Raw genomic sequence first — 25,751 nt, 5'->3', positions numbered from 1 at the left:
AGTTTACTTTTCCAAATACAGCTGTTATTCATAGCTAGGGAACTGAAATTAAATGACCTTAATCTAAATATTAAAAATTTCAAAAATATTGTAGAAAACCATGAAAGTATGTGCACATACAATATCTATTGCTGGAGTGAGCCTTTAGTTGATGAGGATACATAGGGAAAAACTTAGCTAATTTGTACATTTAGCCCTATGATGGCAGATTGTTAACAAAGCCTGTTGTTCTAGTTATTACTCATATAAGTTAAAGCATTCCCCTTGATTATTGATATAAATCACAGTATTTGGGGAATTCAGATGTACAGTGACAACTTTTTTTAAATGGATAAAAAAGATTTCGTAAGAAACAAATTCATTTTTGAAAATATGGAATGAACTCAAATATAAGTGAATTTTATGATTGGCCTTGGACAGTGCAGACTACCGATCTTACTTGTAACATAAACATTCTAGGAAGATAATGTCAGTTAGTCTCTATTACTTTTGAGCTACCCCTGGAGTAGTGCATATGGAACACTTAGAGATTAGAATGCTGTCTATAATTAGGACAAGCTCCATTTTTTTTTTTCGAGAACATTACCATTTGTTCAGCAAAAATAAATTTTAATCAAATGCTTAAATAATTTTTATTCTTGAAACAGGTTCCTTTCTCTCTGGGGTTGATTTTTAATGAAAATCATTTTTAATGAAAATAATTTCCAATACTTAGTTTTTCCCTTAAAAAGAAAAAAAAGGAAACTTTGCATTGGAAAAATGCTATTCCTAACCACTTTTAGTCTTAACAGAAACAACTGATGTGAACTTTACTCCCTTACTTGTAGGCTGTTGAGTTCCCGAGTCTTTAGAATCTGGGAAACATCTTAAAACGCTCTGTCTGGTCCAAGAACATTTGGGGGGGATTTTGTGGATGAACAGACAAACAAGTAATTAAGTGACAAAAGCAGCATCTTGTCTGTTATGCTATAAGAATAATTTTTTATACTGTAGCCATTTTCTCCTTGAATTAACCTTTCGTTTTTGTCTGCAAACCCTGAAATGCGATCTGGTTTAATTGTTTTTCAACTTGTTAGTGCGCTGCTGGTCGTACAGAAGGTTTATCCACGTGTCACAACTAACGAAGGTTTCAAAACTCTCCATAAATCTGTTAAACATCTGCTGTACACTCTGGACTCCCCAGCTCAAGGTATTGTACTTCCACCTAACTGTATTCAGTTACGGGACACGAAGCCTCTTAGAAATATAAAACAGAGTGCAACTGAAGTAATCATTTGTAGATGATACTATTCTTCAATAGGCAAATATGCCTCGACTAAATCTGGATGTCCAGCTAATCAAAGAGAGGGAGAAATGGCTGAAAAAGAGGCTGTGACTTTCTAGAATTTTTATATTTAGGTGGAAATGATCTTTCTCAGCTTGTAAAACTATGTTTATACTTGGCATGTAAAATAAATATGAGGACCAAGCCTCAACAAATAGATTTCTACCACTTTTTGGAACAAAAGCCTACACTGAATTGCAGTATTTTTACCCTCATTTCCAAATTTTGGCTTTTTAATTGGGATGAATCTTTCATTGGTAAAAATATGTCCCTCAATGAGCCATCTTGAAAATACATGATGAACATCAGCATATGAATAGATTGATATAAATCTGCTGTCATTCCCAGTAAGACATGCTATGGCATGTTGCTAGTGAGTCATACAATGTTGCCTTTGCATATATACAATAGCATTATATACCACATACATGCAAATACACAGATGTATACACACAGACACATAGAGACAAAAACTGAGGGCCATAAAGAATAAATCTCTACTTTCAACTACCAAATAAAATGGTTAACATTTACCTCTTCCGAATGAGTTTAGAATTACGTTTTCTCAGCTGATTTGTCAGTTTTCAAATATGTGGATTTTACCTTTGGATTACAAATTAAGTATCCTGAGAGCATCAGGTCACAAGCTGATTGTTCATTATACTCTTGCTCATTAAACTGTTAGTTTTCATATGGATAGCAAGTTTGGACAGGCTTTGAAGAATTCTCATTGGATCATCTAACATGCCATTGGAAACCAATTTCTGTTAGGCTAGAGAATTTTTTATATCTACAATTACAGAATTAATGACTAGCTTGCAAGATTGATTGTTATTGAATTTAATGGTCTTGACAAACATTGGGAAAAAATGCTTGCTCTTTAAAAAAAAGTCCAGGCCAGAAAACCAGACTGTATGCTAACAAACACTAATTATTTCCTCTACATTTTTTTTATTTGCATTTTGAAGACTTGAGAACTTTGAGTTTCTTCCTACCATTCTTTTTCTTTTCATCTTCAGATTCATACCTTATAATTTTATAAAATAAAGGGATAAAGTTAAAAAAATTCTTACAAAGGACAAAAGCCCATCAGTGGTCTGCTTAGAAGCCAGAGAAGTAAGCAGCACTTCTAATTAACTGAGGCATCAAAACATTTTTCCAGGTGAACAGTACAGATCAGTTTTCAGTATTTAAGAATGGCCATGTCTTATGTCTATGCACATGCTAATGATTTTGTCATGTATTAAAACATGTCTTTGGATGGTCAGATTGACCAGGAAATACATTCAAAGAAATGTGTTGCTGTTTATAAAATTTGAGGTGCTTACATTCGTTTGTTTTTTTAATTTCCTACACTTGTGACTTTATCAGTCTGGAGATTAATACAATAGCATTAAAGTAAGTTCCTGAAAGTCATTAGCCCCAAATCCCTACCTGCTTGAGCAGAAATTTTCTGGTCTTTGAAAAATTCTTCTAGGTATTTCTGGGAATTCCTCAGGGAATTAAAACTTGTCATTTACGGCCCAACCAGTGACCCTAGTTCAACAACTCAGGGGTTTCTAGCCCCAGGAACAGATACCTGCCATGTTGGCAAGGCCACCTGGTGCTTAGTCTTCATGGCTTTTAGCAGTATTTGTGAAAACAGCACACTTCTCCTTTGCTTTGTACTCAGTTAAACAGGAGTGGGGTGGTATCTCCCTCATAGTTGCCTGGGCGATCTGTTGTATATGACAGAGCTCAGGTAGCTTCGAAAGTCTCATACCACTCTTTCAAAGAAGGAAAATAAGAGGTAGTACTTTTTGTGTCAATGCCAAGTGCTCTACTATTTTAAATCACTTTCTTCATGAAAATGAATCTATGAGATAGAATTATTATTCTATTTTACAAACAAAGAAACTGAGGCATAGGGAGGCTGGGCACTTTGCCTGTGTTAACCTCCTAGCAAGTGACGGAACTGAGATTAGAACCTGGATCTGTCTGTCCCCAAAGCCAGTTGCCTTGAACTCTTTTGCCAGGTGGCCTTATTCACATTTACTTTCTGGGACATACACACACCTGATTCCATGATACTTCTTGTGGTCACGCAAGTACCTGCCATCATCGGATCTCAGAATGGCTCCCACTTTTAGCCACTGTAGAGTTTGACTCATCATGACAGATTCCTTCCCACATAGGTTTTTCTACAACCATCCCCCCATTCCTGCTCTGATTCCTACAAACCTTTCCCATCCCCTGTCTGAGATTCAACACTCTTTAAGGTTTCTTTAGGAGACTCCTCAGCAACCCTGACAATATGGAAGAAGATTGTCTCCTAATGTCCTGTCTTAGGGATCTAATTCTCAGCTCTGCCCCAGTTAATATGCTTTAGTATTTCCATTTATAAACACTGAGTTTTGAGAACAGAGATTATCTTTGTGACTCATTGAAGTTTGCTCTTTTGCAAAGTAGTAAATATATGAAATTACTTCTTTAAATGGAAAGCCATCCTTACTGATGAAGAGGTTATCTGTGCACTAGATTTCTATGTCTATGGGCGCCATTTTAAATTATGCCTAATCCTACAAATAAAAAAGAAGTAAAATCTTACTTTTTAAAGATCTGTAAAGATTTCCACTCTGTTTAGTACATGATTTCTTCCAAGGTATTTTATAGTCCAGAGGGAAAAGTGGCCGGGGAAGGGTCCCTACACAATGCCAAGTCAATCAATGTCAAGATCTGTACAAAGTTAATTTCTATTAGTTATTCATTTTAATAGCTTGATGAGGAAGAGAAACTCCATAACCATATAGTATACAAATGCCAATAAACTTCCTCAGCATTACATAAGAATTCAAACTGAGCAAGATTTGATCTTGGAAAAATGGTTTATATACTTTTACATTGCAAATGTATAAATCTTAGCAGAGCCCTATCCTTGATTCTTCTATATATGCATGCCAACAAACAATAGGTATTACCATTATTAATTAGTCTTATTTATTCTGGATATCTTCATTCTTGGTTCTTTAACTCACTGATGCATTGCTATCTCTAGAGTGATAAAATTCAGCTGTACCTTGAGCAGAGCACAGGAAAACTCTGCTCTGCTGAACAGGAAAACTGAAAAAGCCCTGTGCCAGGTACTAGGAATGGTATATTACTCATACATCACTGATAAAGAGGTGGACAATGAGGTCTTCCATTTAGTGATAGTCTTTTTTACACACGTACTAATTTAAATAAACTCATTGATCAGCACCAGAAAAGTATGGATGATTGCATAGTTTTGCAATAGGACCTTTATGGAAAGCCTTTAGAACATACTAACCAGGGACAATGGAGGAATTATTAATGCCAGTAATAAAATATCCTATTGAAAGAAATTGGATCAGTGTTAAAAATACCAGCACTGAAATATACCGGATTATAAGGAATAAGTAGTATCTCAAGAGAGGCCTACAAGAATTGATCCCATTTCCCTAAGGGGCTGAATGAAAGGTTTGGATTTATGATTTTTATTTATGCAGTAGCCATTAAAAGTACTCTCATGTTCAATTTTTCATGTGAATACTGTTGCACACTTACTCTTTTATGATGCAATGTTATGTGGGAAGCTGAATCAGCAACGTATTTAACTTCGAGGGGCAATTCACAGTGTTGAATTAGACCTTTCCCTACGGTTTCTCTTAGTTAGCGATTGCCTTCCACACTTTGAACCTTCATATTATTTGAGACCACTCAGAACGGTTCTGTTAATATGAGCAAATCTGCATTCACAGCTGCATTCAGTTGAAATCAGTGGCTGCTTTTTAAAGATGGAAAATATAGATAGTGATAGCAGATGTTGCCTAAGGCTACATTCTTGACAACTGAAGGCAAAAAAATCCAGTGACCTGTAAGACTGAAATTGGGCCTCATTTGTTAAACAAATCACATGGTAGACAATCTGCATTATAGTATTCAACAAGAGTCATCTGCGGATACAGGTCTTAGGATAAAATAATGTAACGTTTTGAGAGAGAAAGAATTTCTTAGAAATGCATGTGCTTGACCACTGGGGTTATTCTGATAATGAGGCATATATTAGCTGTAAATATCATGAATGTTTCCAACAAAAAGAGCATAGATATCTTTTGTAAAATCCTTTGAAGAGGAAGTCTGTAGATTTTTCTGCATTTTCTTCCCATTTATTTACCTGTGATGATTTTTGCTAAGAAAAATAAATCCTTGAAGCAAGTATGTTAAGCACTTACTTATATAAATGTCATTTCTGTAGGTGGCTCTGATAATGAGACACATCTGTGGCATGAGGAAGATGGGCAGTTACTATCCCCAAGCAGCCTGGCTGCACAGTAAGTCTGTCTTTGTTGGTCTGTTGGTTTTTGTAAACTAGTAGGTAACTTGTCTGAATAAGCAATCAACACAATTTATAAACGTAATTGATTTATCAATTTGTAAGACTGAAATAGAAAAATCCACTATTGGCTGACGAAGGAAAGGACATAGCTGAATGTAGTGAGGTTGAAATTTATTTTTTCATGTTATCCAGTGACACTTTTGGAGACTGCAACACGAGCATCTCTTTTTCAGTTGTATCATCATATATAACTAGATCTAGTGTGTCCTGTCTGGATTGGTTGCCTTATGTCTCTGAGGAAAATCAAGGTGGAGGTCCAATTTTCAACTTTAAGGTCTTTCATTATGAAAGTTGCAAAAGCATCCAGTTTTTCACTTTACGATTTATTTTGGTTTTTAACAATCACAATATTTTGTAAGCCAGTCAAGGCAATACAAAATTTGTTTGCTTCCGTAGCATTCGCTTAGGTAAAACTGTTTATAGATAATTTAATTTTGGACTCTTATTGGGGCATGTAAATATGTTGTCCCAGAAATAGGCAGTGGAAATGACAGCAGCAGCGTTGGCTTCTAAAGACCATTAACGTAAGCAGTTCTCTGAAGTAACTGTAATAATCATGGTAGGGAATGCATGAGGTCGCCTGTAGAAGCTGACTAAAGTAAATTCCTATAGCTCAAGGCAAGTTTAGAGACTAGATGGCCTGTTATGTAAACGTTGTTTGGGCCTGATAAATGATACTGTTGAAATTTTTTTACTTTAGTCCCAAAGGATACATTTCTGTGCTAATGGAAATTTGTACAAATAAAATCAAATGGCAGGACTTACTTTTAGCCATTTTTTTTTCTGAAATAGTATCTATTCAGTTGTTTATAAACTTCCTATTATTTAATGAGAAGTTCTCCAACTCTGGGTAAGTTCTAGGCGAATTCCGTAAACAACCACCTCCAATGTCTGCTCCCACATTTTTCCTCCCCTAAGGTGGCTGAACCAGGTGCTCTTTCCAGAGCAATCAAGCAACCGTGGACAATTTCCCCCTAGTTAGGATGCTGTGTTCCAAAAAGTCAGGTCTTTTATACACATTCCTTATAGAGCCATCAAAAATACTTTAAAAAAAAAACTTTTGTATTGAGACAAATGTATGCTTATTGTTGAAACCAGGCACCTTTATCAGAGCCTTGAGGCATCCATAGCATTGATAATACTAGCACTTCAGAACACAAATTCCACAAACAGTGTATTTGCTAGCAGCTAGCTGACAGTTTATTAGGAAGAATTCAATACTTTTAAGATGGTTCTTGTTGAGATTAATGAAAGTAAGGTTTTTTTTTTATCTTTGGACTTCCTTTCCATTCCCATTTTAAAGTTATCACAGAGTGGGAATGTTTGGCATAAGATAAAAGATATTTTTGGTCCAGAATTTTCTAAAGAAGGCTGCTTAAAAATATTTTTCCCTCATTACTCTTCTCTCTCATTATTTTTGTCCTAAGGTTATCATTTGTATTATTCTGTTTGTGTGTGTGTGCACACTCATGCATACACACACACATAAGTTCATCCTTCATTGCAAACATTCTTGGAAAATAGGTGGGATTATATACAAAAGACACATAAACTAAATGGTTAAAAAGAATAATTAGATGTTTATGCTAAAGCAGTGCCCATATATATGGAATCTTAATTTTCAGAATATATTAAATGTAATCGCCAAAATCTTGGCAATCAAATGTTCTTCCTGAAACTAAGAGAGTGGCTTAGATAATATTTCAAGGTCACTGTTAGTGCAATATTCTTCTACTTCTATTTTAAGCTTGAAAATTCACCATGAGAATCCCTTGTATCATTCCACATGGAAGAATATTTTGCTATTGAGCACTATACCAGGATGCAAATGGCTCTATGCTATAAAAACTACAACACATGGAAATGGTTACTTTTTTTTTTCCCAGTGTGGAGGCTATCAGTTGTACTTATTTTTATTTTTTTTTAAACTTTTATTTACCTGAGAGAGCAGAGTGAGAAGAGCAAAGTGGGGGGAGTGGCAGAGGGAGAAGCAGACTCCCTGCTGAGCAGGGAGTCCCACTCCAGGCTGTATCCCAGGACCCTGAGATCATGACCTGAGCCTAACTGACTAAGCCACGCAGGCGCCCCTATCAATTGTATTGAAATGAAGGTCAGCTATCTGACCAATTAACTGTGCTCTGACTGCCATGCTAGAGAATTCTCTTGCCCTCTTGCCATAGATTTTTTTTCTCTTTAAAGTTCTTCAAGGATCCAGTGGTATTAACCCACATCTAAATACCCTAAGAGTGCTTTTACCTTAATGCAAACATTTTCCTACATGTTTACTAGCTGTGCCAGGATAAGTCTCTTCCCTCAGGATTTGAATAAAATCTAGGTTAAACATCTGACAGAACTAGTTAATTTGTGTATTGTGTGGTTTAATTCGAAATAGATGGTCCCCAAATCAGCTATTGATGTTTATTCTATCTCTCCTGTACATGAAATTCAATCATAGACACTAAGGGAAGATGTTACAAAATAAAGAGATACAACCTTATAGTTGAAGTGACACGACACACACAACACACACGTATGTACTCACTCCTACCGATGCCTCCGAAATCCTCGGCTGTATTTTCACATGCCGGCCAGGTGGAAGGGAGACCTGAAAGTGGTTAATTTGGAAACACTGAATTGGTGGTTTAAAGAAAAGGAAGGAAATTATATTCAGTTAGATTCCACTATTTTTTTAAAATCACAATTAAATAAATTTAAATTTATTTGAAGAATGTTGTAGGTGGAAGGGATTAGCAGATCATGCAGCCCCCTACATCTCATTTGACAAGGGAAGAAACTGAGGCCCAGAGGGGTTTGCCAGATTTAAAGGAGAAAAGAAAAGAAAACATAGAGGACTCATAGGTTGTACTTATATTGAAAAATTATTCATTATTAAAAAAAGAAAAAAGAAAAATTATTCATTGTTTATCTGAAATTCAGATTTAACTGGTAGTCCTTTATTTCATCTGGCAACCCTAGCCCTGTAATTTTTTTTCTTTCGTATGAATGTGCCTAGAAATAATCTTAAGATCACTTATGACTGGATATTTAAGTAAATCTAAATATAATGCCCACGAAGAAGTAAGTGCTCAGAGGATACAGAGCCAGTGTGCACTTTGGCCAGAAGGAAGAAGATGTTCTGTGTCACAGGTTCAACGCCCAAGACAACTGATGCCAAACAACCAGGGACTTAGATGATCTCAACAAAATAGCTTTATTCTCTTTTTGTATGACTTAATTTATATATTCTTTTCTAATTTTATAGGCTCCTAATACTGGAAAACTTTGAAGATGCTCTCTTAAATATATCAGCAGATAGTCCCTATATTCCTTACTTGGCGTGTGTGAGAAATGTCACTGACGATTTGGCCAGGGGATCAGGTAATACTCTTCTTAGTAGTCAAAATGCTGCTTAGGGTTGTAATTCTGTTTTAAAGTAGTAAGTCTTTTAAGACATTCACTTAAAAAATCAAGAGAAAGGTTTTTAAAAGGTTTTAGTTTCCATAATCATGAGTTTCAGCTTGGTAGTTTGGTATATGAGGGAAATATCTAATTGTATGATTATATTATTACTTCTGTTCCTGCTGCTGGTACCACTGGCCACCTGGACGAACTTTAATGAATGAGGGCCATGTAACAGAGACTATGATAACGACCACCCAGACAAACTTGCCAAGTTTCTGGAATTAGTAGTTCATAAAACCCTTCATGACATTTTCTGTGTCCTTAATAATCTTAGTTATCAAAAATAATGAAGAATGATAATATAGACTTCCCAAAGCAAGTGTAAATTATACAAACAAAGGATTTTTGTGTGGCAGACTATTTTTACTTCCCACCCTTACACCTTCTTTTCAATTTTCTGCCTACATGGACAACGATGAAGATGACATTTAATCAAATGTCTCTTTTCCTTTTTCAAGAGAAAATACCAATTTTTCTCACCTTTTCCAAGGGATCTACATTCACTTTTCACACACCAAAACAGTTTCTTGAGACTTAATGGCAAGCAAATAGCACAAGTATTTAAGCGTGGTCTCTGTTTACTAGGCATGAATTAATCAAGGTTGGAAGGGTATATATGTGTCACAGTGTTTATGCAATCTATTCTCCCCCAAACACTTCAACTTAACGGTATATCCAAAAGTCAGAAATAAAAGCAGATTCAGTTCACAAAGAGCCAAAAATGCATAGCACCTTTGCTAGAAATATTTTTGTCTCTATGCAGAATATTATGAATATTTTAAAAATAATGAACTCTGTAGTCTCCATGGTTCAAGGAAAGGTTAAATTTTCACTTGTCTTATATTTAGATTGAACTAGGCCATTATCTTAGGAAAAACTTAACAATAATTTAGGATAAAGGTGTTTTTCAAATGGGTTTCCTAAATGACCTTGCGGTTCACATAAGGTAACTCTTCTCTCTCCCTTTACAGAAAATTTAAGACTCCTGCAGTCCATAATTTCATTTAAAAAATCTTTTCTTCAAAATGGTTTTTATGAGGAGCACTTTTCTTCAGTTCCTGAAGTTCTGAAATCAAAAGTAAGTCATGAAAGAAAAAGTAAATAAATAAACCTTGACGTTTTCTGTACTACTACGGCAAAATGTATGTTCAGTTTGTTTTAAATCTGTATGTTCATAAATATTGGTCCTATTTTGACTAGATTAATGCCAGAAAAGGGGCGACAAAAGTGTTCTTGTGCTATAAAATGGCATTTTGTTCTTAATTAGTGGATATCTCTATATGATATGACCCATAAAGGCCTAATTACAGTATTCACATACATAAAGGAATGGCTAATAATTTAGTTATCTCGTTAAGCTTCATAATTTCAGAATAGTATTCATAATATGATTTCTAATTTAAGTTGGCCTCAGCTTTTAAAACTATAAAAGTTGTTCTTAAAAGCTGGTGTTTAGACTTCACAGTGTGCGAAAGTCTCAGAAGTTGACTAACCTTATTTTTATTGTCATCAGAAGCAGAAACTAATAAATCATATTAAGATGTATGATATTAAACAGAAGAGGGAAAGCAACAGAAAAAGTTTTAAACTCTGAAGTTTGAATTGGTTCACATTTATCTATTATTCTTTGTTTAGCTCATGCATATAGTATCCAGGTTATCATGATAATTCATTTCATTTCTTAAATAACCCTATTAAAATTTGAAAGCAGCTTTCCTAGTAAGAACAGCAGTTTAATTGAATTTATGTGGGCAGGGATAAAGCAAAATTAGAACTGGTTTATTCAGGGCAAGCAAGATGACTTTCTGTATAGTCAACATGGTCTAATTAAGCAGGCGTCCAAAACGTATGTCCATATGTATTATAAGTAGGTGATGCTAGTGAGATTACCTACATTTTGTCCTGGTCTTCTACACAAATCAAAATTTCTAATGCACCTAATTTAGCAGTATCTTAATTTGTTTGTGCAAATTAAAAGGAAGTTATGCATTCATCTGGAAAATTCCTATTCATCCTTCAAGGACAAGTTTAAATGTCTCTTCTATAATATTAGAGTATTGCCTTTCTCCCTGTTTCCCAGCGAGGATAATAGTTTGTGTGCACATAATATTTACCTATTCATTCATTCAATCCATCATCTCTGGTCCCATAACACTAATCTATTTCTTTAAAAGATGTAATCTCTAACCCCAAAGTCCTTATAGCAATCCACTGTAACATTTGGAAAAGCAGGCCAATAATTATAACACAGTGAGATAAGTGTTGTGGTATGTGGATGGACAGGATTCTGTGTATGGAGGTGGGAGATTTAACTCTGATTGTAGGAGATGGAGGTGAAGAGAAGAAATTTCATAGAGGAGATAATGCTTGCTCTTACAGGCTGAGTAGGATTAGGTTACAGTCCTACATTGCACACATAGAGACCTGAATTTGTTAAGACAGAGGTGTGAACCTGTAGGACAGATATAGGTTACCTGTAGTCATGTGCTCATCGGGAGCAGAAGGTGCCTTTGGGAGAGGCAGAAAAGGGGACTGCAGAGAGTCTGGGCCCAGATCCCAAAGTCCTTTCTGCTTAGTCACAGAGTTTGAGTCTGGTCTGGAAAGTTGTGCATTTGAAGAAAGTAAAATTTTAATTTTAGAAATAGATCTATCTGGGAGAACTATGGAGTACAGATTGGAGAAAAGCCAAGTAGGTAATTTTTTCAATAACCTAAGCAAAAAGTGAGCCCTGCCCTTTGTCAATGGCAGAGAAAGAAGGAAGAGCTGGTTTCAAGAATGGGGTAGGAGGTTAGGTGACACAACACAGCAGCCAGTGGGCAGAAGGAACAGGGATCTGATAGCAGTGAGATTTCTGGCTATTGGAACTTATTACTTAGCATTATAACTTGTTGTATAAGTAAGATCTGTTTCCCTCCCTAAAGGCTAAACTCAGATAAAATGTTGCTTTCTGTATCTCTAAGGCCCCACATTTAGCACATAGTAGGAGCTTAAGACAACTCATGGATATGTAAACAAATGAGGGTGTTAAAAAAGAGCCCTAGTGATGTAGTTGTGTCACCTGGACAATTATTCATTGTAGTTCTCAACTTATGAAGAAACCAGGCAGCACAAAATATACACCAGGGAAATTGAAACAATATGTTCTCAATCATTTACACTCATGGAATGGGAAATAGATGTAAGAATAATTTAAAACAGCATCCAAGTTTAACATACTGCTCCACTTGGAGGTTACACTATGAAAAAAGTTCTAGAAGCCACAGAAGTGGAAATAAACTGCAGTCCTGTCCCTTGGGTAGAAAATCTGTTGTCATTTACAGCAAGCATGGCTGCTATCTGCAATCGACAGAACCGCTACATTCCAAGACTGTGAGCTCCGTGAGGAACGTTGCTAATTCTGTCCCTCTACTAATATATTCTCAGCACCAGGCGTATAGTCTGACGCATGGAGAATATTCAGTACATGTCACTGAAAGAATGAAGATAAATTCTTAGAGTTTTACAGAAAGAGATGATTTAACTTCCTTGCTTTGCCTTTTCTGGTAATTAGTGTCTTAATTGTGACAGTCAGTTAGGGCCTACCCACTCTAAAACTTGTGGCATTTCTAAGAAGGTTTAGACCCTCCAAAATATCAAATGCTTGTCATCCGAAGGTGATCTCTCTTTCTGTTCCTACCCCTCTTTCCTAGTCCTAACATTGGACTCTTCCCGAGCATTTGTGTTTTCTCCTTCCTTCATTGAGAGAGAGGTGGCTTCCTGATTGGGGAACTACACATAAAGTGAATATTCCCCATATTGGGCAGAAATATGGGTAACACAATATTTTTATTATAACACCTTCAAATTTTTAAATAGGTTCCTTTCCCCTGCCAAGAGCCCAGGTGCATTGCTGTTTTATCACTTTTATACCTATGATATTTTGAGGGTTTGTTTTGTTTTTGTTTTTGTTTTTGTTTTTGTTTTTGAGGGGGGTGGGGTCAGAGGGAGATGTAGAGAGAGAATCTTAAGCAGGCTCCATGCTGAGCTTGAGCCCAGTGCAGGGCTTGATCTCGCCGCCCTGAGATCATGACCTGAGCCAAAATCAAGAGTTGGATACCCAACCAACTGAGTTACCCAGGTGCCCCGATATTTTGAGTTCTTATTTAAATGTGACTGCATTTCTGATTCAGATGCACTCAAGGACCACGAGCACTGGGGAATCCAGTCACAACTAGACGTGGAGTGAGGTATGGGTCATTGTTCAAGATTGACCTGAGCACTTATTCATTATGTGGACTAGGGTCATTATAAAGGAGAGAAGGACTGCACATGAGGTTCTGACAAACCTACAATCTGGATTTGACACACTTTTGAAGAGAGAATTTTAATTCTCTGAATTTATGATTCATAATGATCCATGAAGCTTCTAAAAATTTAATGCATGTATTGCTTTTAGAAGACAGTAGTAAATAATGACAAATACTAAATGACCATCAGCTTGCTCCTTGATAGATGTGCCCCACAATACATTCCACATTATTGACCCTGAATTAAACCCTTATTTCAGAGAACCAATTCTACTTCAGTAGCAGGGCTAGATTTCCAATTTCTCCTTCAATAACTTTTATCTTATCAAGCCAAGATTATACTGTATAGACTTTTACTGGTTTCCCATACATGTATGTCAAACTTGCAATTAAAAAATATATTTGGGTCAAAATATATACATATATATACACATATATACGTGTATGTATATATATACACACATATATACATGTCTCTGCTGAGTAAAAGTCTCACATTTACTATACCCTCAAAGCTTGATTAAAACAAAGTTATTGGGCTACCAGTATTTATCCTTTTATTTAAGAAATCACTAAAAGCCACTGGAAGATGTGGCAGAAAGGCTTCCCTCCATTCGTTAAAATTTAATCATATCTACTATTTGGAAAATCAAAGGAAGGAATAGAGTGGCAAACCCATAGTTACAGCTGGTAAAACAATTGGACCTGTAATGGAAATTTTCTCATAGAAGTAAGACTAGTGAGTAGAATTTTAATATGCATGAGGCTATTTTAGATAGTTCAAAGCCAGAAGTCAATTAGAATATTAAAAATAGACCAATGATATTTACTCTCTAAGATAATCAGTGTTTAATTGCTACTGTCTACATGTAGTTATTATAAATCTTTCATCTAAGACACATAATTGTGCCTTTCCCATTTGATATATGGAAAGAAACATCCCTAAACATTTGCCTGTATCATAAAATATTTCATTTCTATTGAAATGCAAATTCTGATTGAAATTGAGTTGCAATGACTGACACATATATTTGCTTCCTTAGGTGTTGCTCCAAATTATTTGACTTCCATCTCTCTCTCTATGTCTCTTTTTTTTTTTTAGAGACAGAGGAGGGGGAGGGGCAAAGGGAGTGGGAGAGAGAATCTTAAGCAGCCTTTACACTCAGTATGGAGCCCAGCGTGAGGCTTGATCTCATGACCCTGAGATCATGACCTGAGCTGAAATCGAGTCGGACACTTAACCAACTGAGCCACCCAGGTGCTCCAAATTATTTGACTTCTTAAAAGGAATATCTTCCAAGCACAACAGAACTTTCAAGCACTTCCAGAGAACAAAAGCACCCAGTTTCCCTCGATAGATAAGAGGGTAGAAGATAATGTCCAAGACAGTGGAGACACTTCTGAAATTCCAAGTATATTCCCAACCATATTTTAAATGCAGTCTTATTAAAATGCATGTGGTTCACATGCTGCATTTTAAAAAAGCTTTTTTCTTGTCAATGAATTTTTTGTGGTAAAATATACATAATGCAAAATTTACCACCTGAAACATTTTTTAAAGATTTTATTTATTTATTTATTTAGAAACACAGAGAGAGAGAGAGAGAGAGAGAGAGAAAGCACAAGCAGAGGGAACAACAGGTAGACGGAGGAGCAGGTTCCGCTGAGCAAGGAGCCAGGTGAGGGGCTGGATCCCAGGACGCTGGGACCATGACCTGAGCTGACGGCAGCCGCTTAACTGACAGCCACCCAGGCACCTCCGACCTGAAGCATTTTTAACCGTACAGTTCCGTCTTGCTACATACATCCACATTGTTGTGCATCCAATCTCCGGAACTCTCAATCTTGCAAAACAGAATCCCTGTACCCATTACAATAACACCTATTCCTCTCTCTCCCTAGCCCCTGGCAACCACAATTACACTTTCTGTCACTACAAATTTGACTACTCTGCACTCCTCATTTAAGTGAAATCATCCAGTATTTGTCTTTTTGTGATTGGCTTATTTCACACAGCACAAAGTCCTCCAGGTTCATCCGTGTTGTAGCACGTGTCAGAATTTCTTTTATTTTAAGGCTGAATAATGTCCCGTTGTGTATCTCTGTGACTGCATTGTGCTTATCCATTCACCTGTCAGTGGACACTGGGGTTGCTTCTGCCTCTTGGTTACTGTGAATAATGTTGCTATGGACCTGGGTGCACAAATATTCATTTGAAACCCAACTTTCAATACTTTTGGGTATCTACACAGAAGTGGGATTGCTGAATCATACAGTAATGCTGTTTTTATTCCCGAGGAAACTCCATACTGTTTTCCACAGTGGCTGCATAATTTTCCATCCCCACCAGCAGTGCACAAGGGTTCCAGTTTCTCCACGTCCTTCCCAACACTTGTTTTCTTTCCTTCCTTCTTTTTTACTTGCAGTAGCCGTCCTAATGCGTATGAAGGAAAAAGACTTTTTTTTTCCCAAACCCACTTTGCTGTCTGCCTTTCCACATGATTTAACATACAAACTAAAATATAAAGTAGTTTAAGTATTTGTGATTTAAATGGGATAAAAATAAACCACATCTTTTTTAACCTTTGAATCTACAAGATCTGAGTCCAGTTGGGAAATACAGATCTAATAGGTCCAAAAGTTTTATGAAATTTTTAAGAAAGGAGTAAACTCAAGTGACAGAAAATAATGCTTTGCGGTTAAACTTACCAAATGCCAACTAATTAAACACATATGCACAATGGTTTTTTTTGAAGTAAATCAATTTTGGTTACTTATTATCAATTACCAAATATTTATAATAATGTAATTAATCTACTTCCACTCCTTCCCCTTTCTGGAAAGCTGTCTCAACTTCGAAACTTGACCGAACTTCTTTGCGAACCTGAAACTTTCAGTTCAATAGAGAGAATGTGCCAGCTTTCTGACGTGAGCTTTGGGAACCTGTGTGAGGAAAGTGCGTTTCATGTGCAGCTCCTCGAAGCAGCAGAGCATGGCACTGAGATAGCAGCCAACTTACTGAACCAGGACAATATAATATCTAAAAAACTGAGGGATTTGCTCACCGGGGATCCAAGCAAAATGAATGTAAACATGGATTGGTAAGTGTCTTCATTGCCTGTTTCCTTGGTGAAACCCATGTCAAATAATTATGCCGGTGCTTAGTTCTGTTTGGTCTTCTCTTCTGTTTTGTTTCAGGTTTCTGGAACAGGCACTGCAGATGAACTATTTGGAAAATATCACACGGTTAATGCCGTCCATAGAAGCCATGCTGCATGTCAATAACAGCGCAGACCCTTCTGAAAAACCAGGTGTTTCCCCATCCATATTTTAAGTGCTGTCTCATAAGAATACGTGTGATTCTCATGCTACAGTTTAAGAGAGGCTTTTTCGAAGTTCCCAAGCAAATCTACTTTGTAACTGCCCTTACACGTGAGAAATCTGAAGCTTTCAAATATGGTTACTTGTCTAAAATAAACACACAGAAAGCCAGTAGAGGATGAAATAGGGAAATTTGATTTCACAGCAACAAGACCTTCAAAATTTTAACTAGTTAGATCATTCACCTTTTATTTCTCTGATATATTAAAGCACATTAGCTAGGCTGGAATTTATTTACTTCCATGAAAATAATCTGATTTAAAAAATAAAAAAGATGCACTGCTGTCTATAGAAATCTCAATTCAGAACCTCGTATTAGTATTCTGAGCATCATGCCCCATGCAATATGTTTCTTCTTTGCATAATACCTCAATACTGAAAAGAAAGGCATTCAGAATTTTGGACAACAGGCAGCCAAAAAATTCAAAGGGCACGAAGTCCAAAAATAAAGAGGGTATATTTGCATAAGGAATACCTCATGAAGAAATCAAAAGATATTTGCAGAATGGAGATTATAATCTGCTAAAATAAAGTCAAAATATCGTTTGTTATGCATTAAGTGACCCAGATACAAAAAAATTATAATCACTGTTCTAAAAAAGTTGGAAGTTAAATACATTCCATTTAAAAGTGAGGTAGTGACTATTAAAAATCCTTTATAAACTGTAACATGCTGGGCAAAGTTAAGGAAAAGTGCTTTGCAGCATTATGTGGCGGATTTAGCAAACCTTGTCCTAAGTTGACAATATTATATGATCCAAGATTGAAAAGCATTTTGAATTTCTGTGATGTTTTAAATCAAATGGAGGGATATATATTTAGTGCATTATGTGATCAAAGTCTGTGAGGAAACCATATTTTTTTTGAATCAACCTTGTGTTGTAGACATCCAAGGAAAATTTGTAACCCAGAACGATCTATTACCTTGGGTCAGTGATACCATAATTGGAACAAGGCTAAATCATATAGAAATAGATCCTAAAGATGCAAAGTTCACCAAAACTGAGAGACCTCTGCTCCTCACACAAGACATATATGTGGAGTGTATGTTTTAGTCTAGAAGATTTCTCTAATGTTAGTACGACAACTTAAGAAGAATTACACTGCAACCAACACGTGTTTTGTTTTCTTTCTTTCTTTTCTCGCAGGTCAGTTAATAGAAATGTTTAGAAATGTTGAAGAGCTGAAGGAAGAACTGAGGAGAACGACAGGCATGTCCAATAGGAGTATCGACAGTCTGCTGGCCGTTCCTATCCCCGATAACAGAGCTGAGGTGGGGCAAGATGTATTTGTACTTACAGCCAGATCCTAAAAGTTTAAATCATGTGTAGTGTTTGTTGAGCACTTGTCAGTAAAACACTGAGAAGCTGCTTGCAGATCTGGTGCATTTTGCATGCAAATGATAAAATTAGAGGCTGAATTCCTAGTGGGGTTAGAAGAAAAGTCCTGAAGCAAGACGGTCACCACTATTTTTTCCTTTCCTTCTAGTTTTCCTTCTCCTTCATCTTCCCTCCTTTGTCCTCACCTTTTCCTTACCTCTAGAAGGTTTTCTTAAATCAGTTGGTGCCATCAATAATTCTGTATATGCACAATCACAATCACATTTTCTGAGACAAATTTACACATCTGTTATGATGACATCAAAGATTTCAGTAATCTAATTGGGAGAAAAAAACAAAACAAAACAACAGACCATTTACAATTTGTTGAAGTGAATACTCAGTTTTGCTTTTCTAAAGTCCCAAGACAAGACATAGTATATAAAATAGATAGCATCCAGGGAACTCTGGGCAAGTTTGTGGGTATAGTGAACATGTTTGGGTGTGAAAATTAATAAGTCAGTTCCTCATAGGCTGATAATAGGGTTTTCCACTCGAAATGTCTCTTCTTTTATCCCTTTTCCAAGTCCATTGTCTGGAAATGTCATAGAAATTTACCAAAAGAACTGTAGAGCTTAAGGCCTCATCCGTTCAAAACTTAATGTGACAGAGTGTGTCATTTCTAACCACAGCCCAGCTATTCTCCAATATTGGATAAAGTTTTTTGAAAGCCTTGAAGACTGCCTTTGGGAAATATTTAGGTTTACTTGTGTCCTCTTCATTGGTTCCCTCCTATAAAAACTAAAAGTGCTTTGCCGTCCCTTTTTTCTTCTTGTTCTAGCAAGTAGTCGTCATTGTCCTTTTCCCTTTGATCTCACCTTTTATTCATTTTATCCTAAGGTCTGAATTTAATAATCAAGTGCTTGGCTTCTGAAGAGTAGGTTCATTTTACTAAATAAAAACATGTAAATGGGGAGTGTACATTCTTAATATTTTCAGAAGGAAAGAGGAAAGTTTCAACAATCTTGAATTTCCTAAACTTTTCTCTTGGTTTCAACTCAATGGCAAGAGAGACTACTTACTTCTCACATACACACCTCACTTTTCAGATGGCATCACTGGCCAAGATGGTTGATTCATATTATTACATAATTCTGGGCTTTTTGGGTTTTGCCCTTTATCTCTTCATAGAGATACCTAAAGGTTCCTGTATAAGATTATAACTTCAAATGATTTTATTTTTTTTTTTAAGATTTTATTTATTTATTCGACAGAGATAGAGACAGCCAGCGAGAGAGAGAACACAAGCAGGGGGAGTGGGAGAGGAAGAAGCAGGCTCATAGCGGAGGAGCCTGATGTGGGGCTCGATCCCATAATGCCAGGATCACGCCCTGAGCTGAAGGCAGACGCTTAACCGCTGTGCCACCCAGGCGCCCCTCAAATGATTTTAAAAACAAAATGCAATTTAAATACACTAAATAAAATTTTAAAGGGAAAACGAATCTTAAATGAATATTTTTCCCAAACTTAACTCCAGATCAATTCTTTCTTGGTGCCATCACTCACCCAGTTATTCAAACAAGAAATCTCAGAATCATCACAGACTCTTCTTCGTCCTTTTCTCCATCTTGTTTCTTAAGCTTTCCAGTGAACTCTGGGCTCTCTATAGTTTTATTGATAGTGGTTAGTGCTTTATTTTTGTTTTAAAGATTTATTTATTTATTTGAGAGAGAGTGCGTGTGTGCACAAGTGGGGGGGAGTGGCAGAGAGAGAGAGGGAGAGAGAATCTCAAGCAGACTCCATGCTGAGCATGGAGCCCAACGTAGGGCTTGATCTCATGAACCTGAGATTGTGACCTGAGCTGAAGGTAACTATTGGACACTTAACTGACTGAGCCACCCAGGCACCCTGTGATTAGTGCTTTAAATGGGGGGAAAAAGTTGACTTGGAGCATAATTTATCATATTTTTTAATGAAATCTAAGAATAAAGAAAAACCTTTCTTTTGAGAGATAGCTCTCAAAGGATTCACAACTAAAATATTCTTCTTCCTCCAACTTGCAGATTATTTCTCATGTGTTCTGGTTGCATTCTTGTGATGCTAATATCACCTATTCTAAAATGGAGGATGCGATGAAGGAATTCTGCAGCCTGCCTCTTCCAGAAAGATCCCGGCAGTCTTACCTCATTGGACTCACCCTTCTGCACTACTTGGACATATACAACTTTACATACAAGGCAAGTTGCTGTTGCTGAAATATTTCATAGTCACAGTTTAGTATAAAAATATTTGATTACATGAGTATGTTCCCTGATACTGTAATAAATGAGATCCATTTATACAGCTTTTGGAATTATAACTGTATTTTAGAGCTAAATAGGACCTTAGTGATCATATACTGCAAATCTGCACATTTTATAGATAGGAAATTAATATTATTGCCTGATTAACTCTGTTTGTATATCCAAGGCCACGTATTAAATTTAATATATATAATACTAAAGTATGAAATACAGATGTTTTGTGTGTGTGTGTGTGTGTGTGTTCTTACAGTGAATGAACATTAATTTGATAGGATAATAAAGATTAGAGCAAAGTTTGTTGTTGGGTTTTGTTGTTGTCGTTTGAGGGTTTTTTTTGTAAAAGAAAGTAGGGGTTTTTTTTTGGTGTTAAAAATCTGTGTGTGTGTGTTTTTTCCATCAATTTAGAAAGAGGCTAATGACTTCATCTAACAATAAGTAGATGCTTCATAAGTACTTGTGTAATACAAACTGAACAAAAAATATAAACATAGAAGAATTAAACACCCTTTCCACCTAGATCAAAGTTATTTACATGTTATTACAAACACTGAAAAAAATGTTTTTCCCTTTAAAGTAAGAAGAACTGGAAACAACATGGCTGACTTTTGTTGTTATAGCAAAGGGGGTGAAAATGTTTAGGACTAGTTATCAATAATCCTATTCTGGGCCATCATTTTCTCACACCTGTATTTCTGTAATGGCCTCTTAATTGGCCTCCCTGCCTCCACACCTGCAACCTCCCCACCACCACCCTGCCCCACCATCCCTAAGCAGCCAGAGTGATCCTTTTAAAACTTTAGTCACATTATGCCAACCCTGTGCTCAGTACCTTCCAGTGGCTCCCCAGTCTAAGTATATCCCCCAGATCCTACAGGAACCCCATGATCTGCAAAACCCTTCCCATCTCTAAAATTGTCTTTCCAAATTGGTGACACCTTGGTCCCATGGCTGCTACATGGAACCACTCAATATTTCAAATGCCAAGAATAGTGCCAGGCCAAAAGAGGCCCTCATCAAATACCCATTAACTAGACAAATGGTTGTTTTACATAAACTATAAACTTAAATGCATATGAGGTGAAATTACCAATTTAGTTCATCTAAAATGTTAATCCTTATTTTATAATGACTCTGTGGAGCAGATACCAAACCAAATATTTTTTGTTGAGTCTAGTAATTAAATACAAGCATTTGGGGCGCCTGGGTGGCACAGCAGTTAAGCGTCTGCCTTCGGCTCAGGGCGTGATCCCAGTGTTCTGGGATCGAGCCCCACATCAGGCTCCTCCGCTATGAGCCTGCTTCTTCCTCTCCCACTCCCCCTGCTTGTGTTCGCTCTCTCGCTGGCTGTCTCGGTCTCTGTCGAATAAGTAAATAAAATCTTTAAAAAAATAAAAAAATATAAATACAAGCATTTGACAAGCAGAAGACCATTCCTACTTCTTTTAGGTATTGCAAAGAAAAATAATGAAAAATTTCTCATCATTAGTCAATTTGTTTCACATCAGTGTAGGAATGCCCAGAATTTTGATAGAACTGGAAAAAAAATTGAAATGTTGATTGTAATTTAGAAAAAAAAAATAACTGAAATTAGTATCTGTGCTGGTGAGGTCATTGTGTCTTCACAATATCTCTCCAACTGCATCTTGTGCTCATAATAGTGGTCTTTGACTTTCCTGGATATCTTAAGAGCTTTCCCTCTTCATGGGCCTCACACATCTTTCCTGCCCTGCCTGTAACATCCCTCTGCTTATTCTTCCTCTGCTTTGTTCTCCATTGGGGTGCCATGTGGGAGAGATCTTTCTTGATTCTTAGCTAAACTCTCTCTACCTCCTCGTATTCCCCCAGTCTTTTCTTTATTGTTTTATTTGAAATCTGTTCCTTCTATTAGACCAAGGCTCCTTGAGTGGAGGGACGGTATCTCTTGGTGTAACACCATATACCCATCCCCTCACCCATGCTGGGGACATAGCAGGCACTCAATTAATGCTTGGTGATTAAATGAAAGAGAGAGTGAAATTACTTTAAAATTTTAAAATGTTTCCAGTGTATCTTCATGCAGCAGAAAAGCATTGTAGGATTATGATTAAACTTGAATCACACGAGCTTTTTGACAGAGCTTTTCTGATTTTAAGGATCATATTATGTGATTTTTTAGCAACAGTATATCCATGAAGAGTTATGTAATTGACATTTGCCCTTCTGACTTTTAAAATCATTTATTTTTGGCAACTTTATTGAGGTATAATTTATGTACTGTAAAATTCACTTATTCAAAGTGTCTAATTCAATGATTCTTTTGGTAAATGAATGAAGTTGTGCAACTATTACCACAATCTAATTTTCAAACATTTCCATCAGTCCCAGAAAAAAACCTTATGTCTATATGCAGCTATTTCTCATTCTGACCTCTAGCCCATGAGACCCCTGATCTGTTTTCTGTCTCTAGAGATTTGCCTTCTTTAGACATTTTATATACATTGAATCATACAACACATGGTCTTCGTTTGGCTTTTTTTACTCAGTAGAATGTTTTTGAATTTCTTGCGTATTGCAATATGCATCAGTATTTCCTATTTCATATCTTTTTTATTACCAAACAAACATATTCTGGTTAAAGGACGTACATTTCATTTGTCCATTCATTTGGATCGTTTCCAGTTTTTTGGCTATTGTGAACGATGCCACTGTGGACCTTCACATTCAAATCTTGGTGTGGACATATGTTTTCATTTCACTTGGATAAGTACTTAGGAATGTAATTGCTGGGTTGCATTGTAAACTTATATTTAAGTATTTAATAAACTTCCACATTTTTTTCCCAAAGTGACTATGCCTCTTAAGATTCTTACCAACAGTGTGTGCGGGTTCCAATGTCTCCACATACATCATTTATTTTTATTCTGTTCCTGTTAGGTGTTTTTTCCTAGGGAAGATCAAAAGCCGGTAGAAAAGATGATAGAACTCTTCATGAGGCTAAAAGAGATTCTCAATCAGATGGCTTCCGGCACACATCCGCTGCTGGATAAAATGACATCCCTGAGACAAATGCATCTGCCCAGAAGTGTCCCATTAACACAGGTAGGAAAGTCACCCAGTAATGTGCTTACTGGGAAATTCCTTTTGTCACATTAACTTTTATTCGAGATTAGTTACAATACATTCAGCTACAAATATAGTACATTGGGAAAAAGCACCTGCAGGAAAACTCTTTTACTCTGGCAAAAGTTGTTGCCACTTAAGTCAGTGAAGCTCAGCATTCTGCATTTACATTTGGGGTACATGTTTTAAAGGAATTATGGAAGCTATAAGGTTACTCTAAGCATTACCAGGTTTTTGTCTATATTGTTCTCAGCAGCATTTATAGCTTTCTAATGTTAATAAATCATGGATTTTTATCTCATAGGCAATGTACAGAAGCAACCGGATGAAAACACCCCAAGGATCATTTAGTACCATCTCCCAAGCATTGTGTTCCCAGGGAATCACCACTGAATATTTAACTGCCTTGCTGCCCTCTTCTCAAAGGCGAAAAGGCAACCACACCAAGGATTTTTTGACTTATAAATTAAGCAAAGAACAGATTGCTTCCAAATATGGAATTCCCACACATACCAGTGAGTATACCTCAAAATCAACGTAGTAACGTCATCTCCTGACAGCATTGTCTGCTGTAGCTTAGCCTTTTATAATCAATGAAGTATTAGTTCTCCTCAACACTACTACAGCACTTACCACACACCAGACATGTTTGCGTATTCACTGATTCACGCTTTACAGCAAGCCTGGGAGATGTTCTTACTAAGGGGAAATGAGGCACAAACACACCAAGGAACTGGCCATGGTCACCCAACCTGAATGCATCAGAGCCGTGATCGGAACTCAGCGGTCTGCTGCAAACTCTAGCCTCTTAATTACAACATTGAGAATTCATCCGTCACAACATCACCGTCCTTGCTAGTAAATAATACTTCTAAAAACATCCTTTAAATCTGCTTAGATAATATTTTTCTTAACTTTCAAGAATTAGAAAGTTGTACCACACATGGAAAAGTTCTGAATGCAACAGAACTATAAATGTTTAGTGGCACATCGACCCCACGATGCTTGGAATGTGAAATTCCAGCAACTGGGCTCTTCCACATAATATACAGATATTTACTATAGCAATTGGATTGACTCATTTCTTCATCTTTTTACTCATTCAGCATTCATGGACAACTCTTATGTATGTGGTACTACTATTCTAGTAGCAGATTTTTGTATATTTCCTGAAATTAAGCATTGGTGAGGTGAATCTGTTGGAAGATATCCTGAAATGTGATTTTCAACCTTTCTAACTCCTCTTGACAAATGCCATCCCTTATTATAGGCTTGATTATTGTGTTAAACTTTCACAACTAAAAAAAAAAAAGATTTGTTACTATACTTTCTTACTTTGATGCCAGAGGCCTCACAATTGTTAATAAGGGATGTATCTTTGGGTGTGATAATAATCTGTGTCAGTTTACCATAATGTAATAGATTTTAGATCCACATACTAAATGGTTTTTTCCCCTTTTTCCTTCCAGCACCATTTTGCTTCTCCCTTTATAAAGACATCATTAATATGCCTGCTGGACCTGTGATTTGGGCTTTCTTGAAACCTATGTTGTTGGGGAAAATTTTATATGCACCATATAACCCCGTCACAAAGGCAATAATGGAAAAGGTTTGACCATTATAACTCAGAGTTTCTGTCTAGAGTACTAAGATGATTTTAAAGTAATCAACTTCCAAATTTACTATAGTTGACTCAGCTTTCTTTATATCTTACCTACTATTACTGTTGACTTTCTGAAACTCTTAATTCTCAAACTCTGCCCTGTATATGTATAAACAAAATAGACTGGTTGGTAGACCTTTGAAGAGACATGAATCGTGTTGAAACTTGAGAATGAGGTTAGTCGAAGCAAGACTTCAGATTTTTCAGCTTATCTCCAAAAGCAGAAATTTTTTCTACAACTTGTGTCTAATTTTCAAAGTGTGTAAAAATAATGGCACTAGAAAAAATAACATTGGAGCATTATATAACTAGTTTGAACAAAAACAGTCCCTAAATTATAAATTATTGGCTTCATATTAGGTTGCACAATTCAGCATGTTATGTTTATGTAAAAGATAGCGATTGAGAAAGACAACATTATTAATAGTAACTATACTTATCATCTACCCAATTTAACCATAATTACATTTCTCTCCCCAAATTTTAAAGTTAGCTTTAATGATTTGAATTATTAACTT

General features: G+C 36.4%; 1 protein-coding gene across 3 annotated transcripts in view; it reads left to right on the top strand.

Moving 5' to 3' along the window:
* The window catches only part of ABCA12 (ATP binding cassette subfamily A member 12), a 218,662-nt gene that overhangs the window by 126,520 nt on the left and 66,391 nt on the right, over positions 1-25,751 (top strand). For all 3 annotated transcript variants that reach the window (XM_087866525.1, XM_045806142.2, XM_087866554.1), the window contains 11 exons: positions 1,077-1,189; positions 5,580-5,655; positions 8,983-9,098; positions 10,154-10,260; positions 16,313-16,569; positions 16,667-16,779; positions 17,998-18,122; positions 20,232-20,405; positions 23,385-23,549; positions 23,875-24,085; positions 25,040-25,179. In XM_087866525.1, the coding sequence (XP_087722651.1) occupies positions 1,077-1,189; positions 5,580-5,655; positions 8,983-9,098; positions 10,154-10,260; positions 16,313-16,569; positions 16,667-16,779; positions 17,998-18,122; positions 20,232-20,405; positions 23,385-23,549; positions 23,875-24,085; positions 25,040-25,179 (1,597 nt within the window). The remainder of the gene's footprint in view (positions 1-1,076; positions 1,190-5,579; positions 5,656-8,982; positions 9,099-10,153; positions 10,261-16,312; positions 16,570-16,666; positions 16,780-17,997; positions 18,123-20,231; positions 20,406-23,384; positions 23,550-23,874; positions 24,086-25,039; positions 25,180-25,751) is intronic.

Source organism: Ursus americanus, chromosome 1 (assembly GCF_024610735.1).
Source record: "Ursus americanus isolate L20-20 chromosome 1, mUrsAme1.1.p, whole genome shotgun sequence".
Lineage (NCBI taxonomy): Eukaryota > Metazoa > Chordata > Mammalia > Carnivora > Ursidae > Ursus > Ursus americanus.
This window is presented reverse-complemented; position numbering and strand designations above follow the sequence as displayed.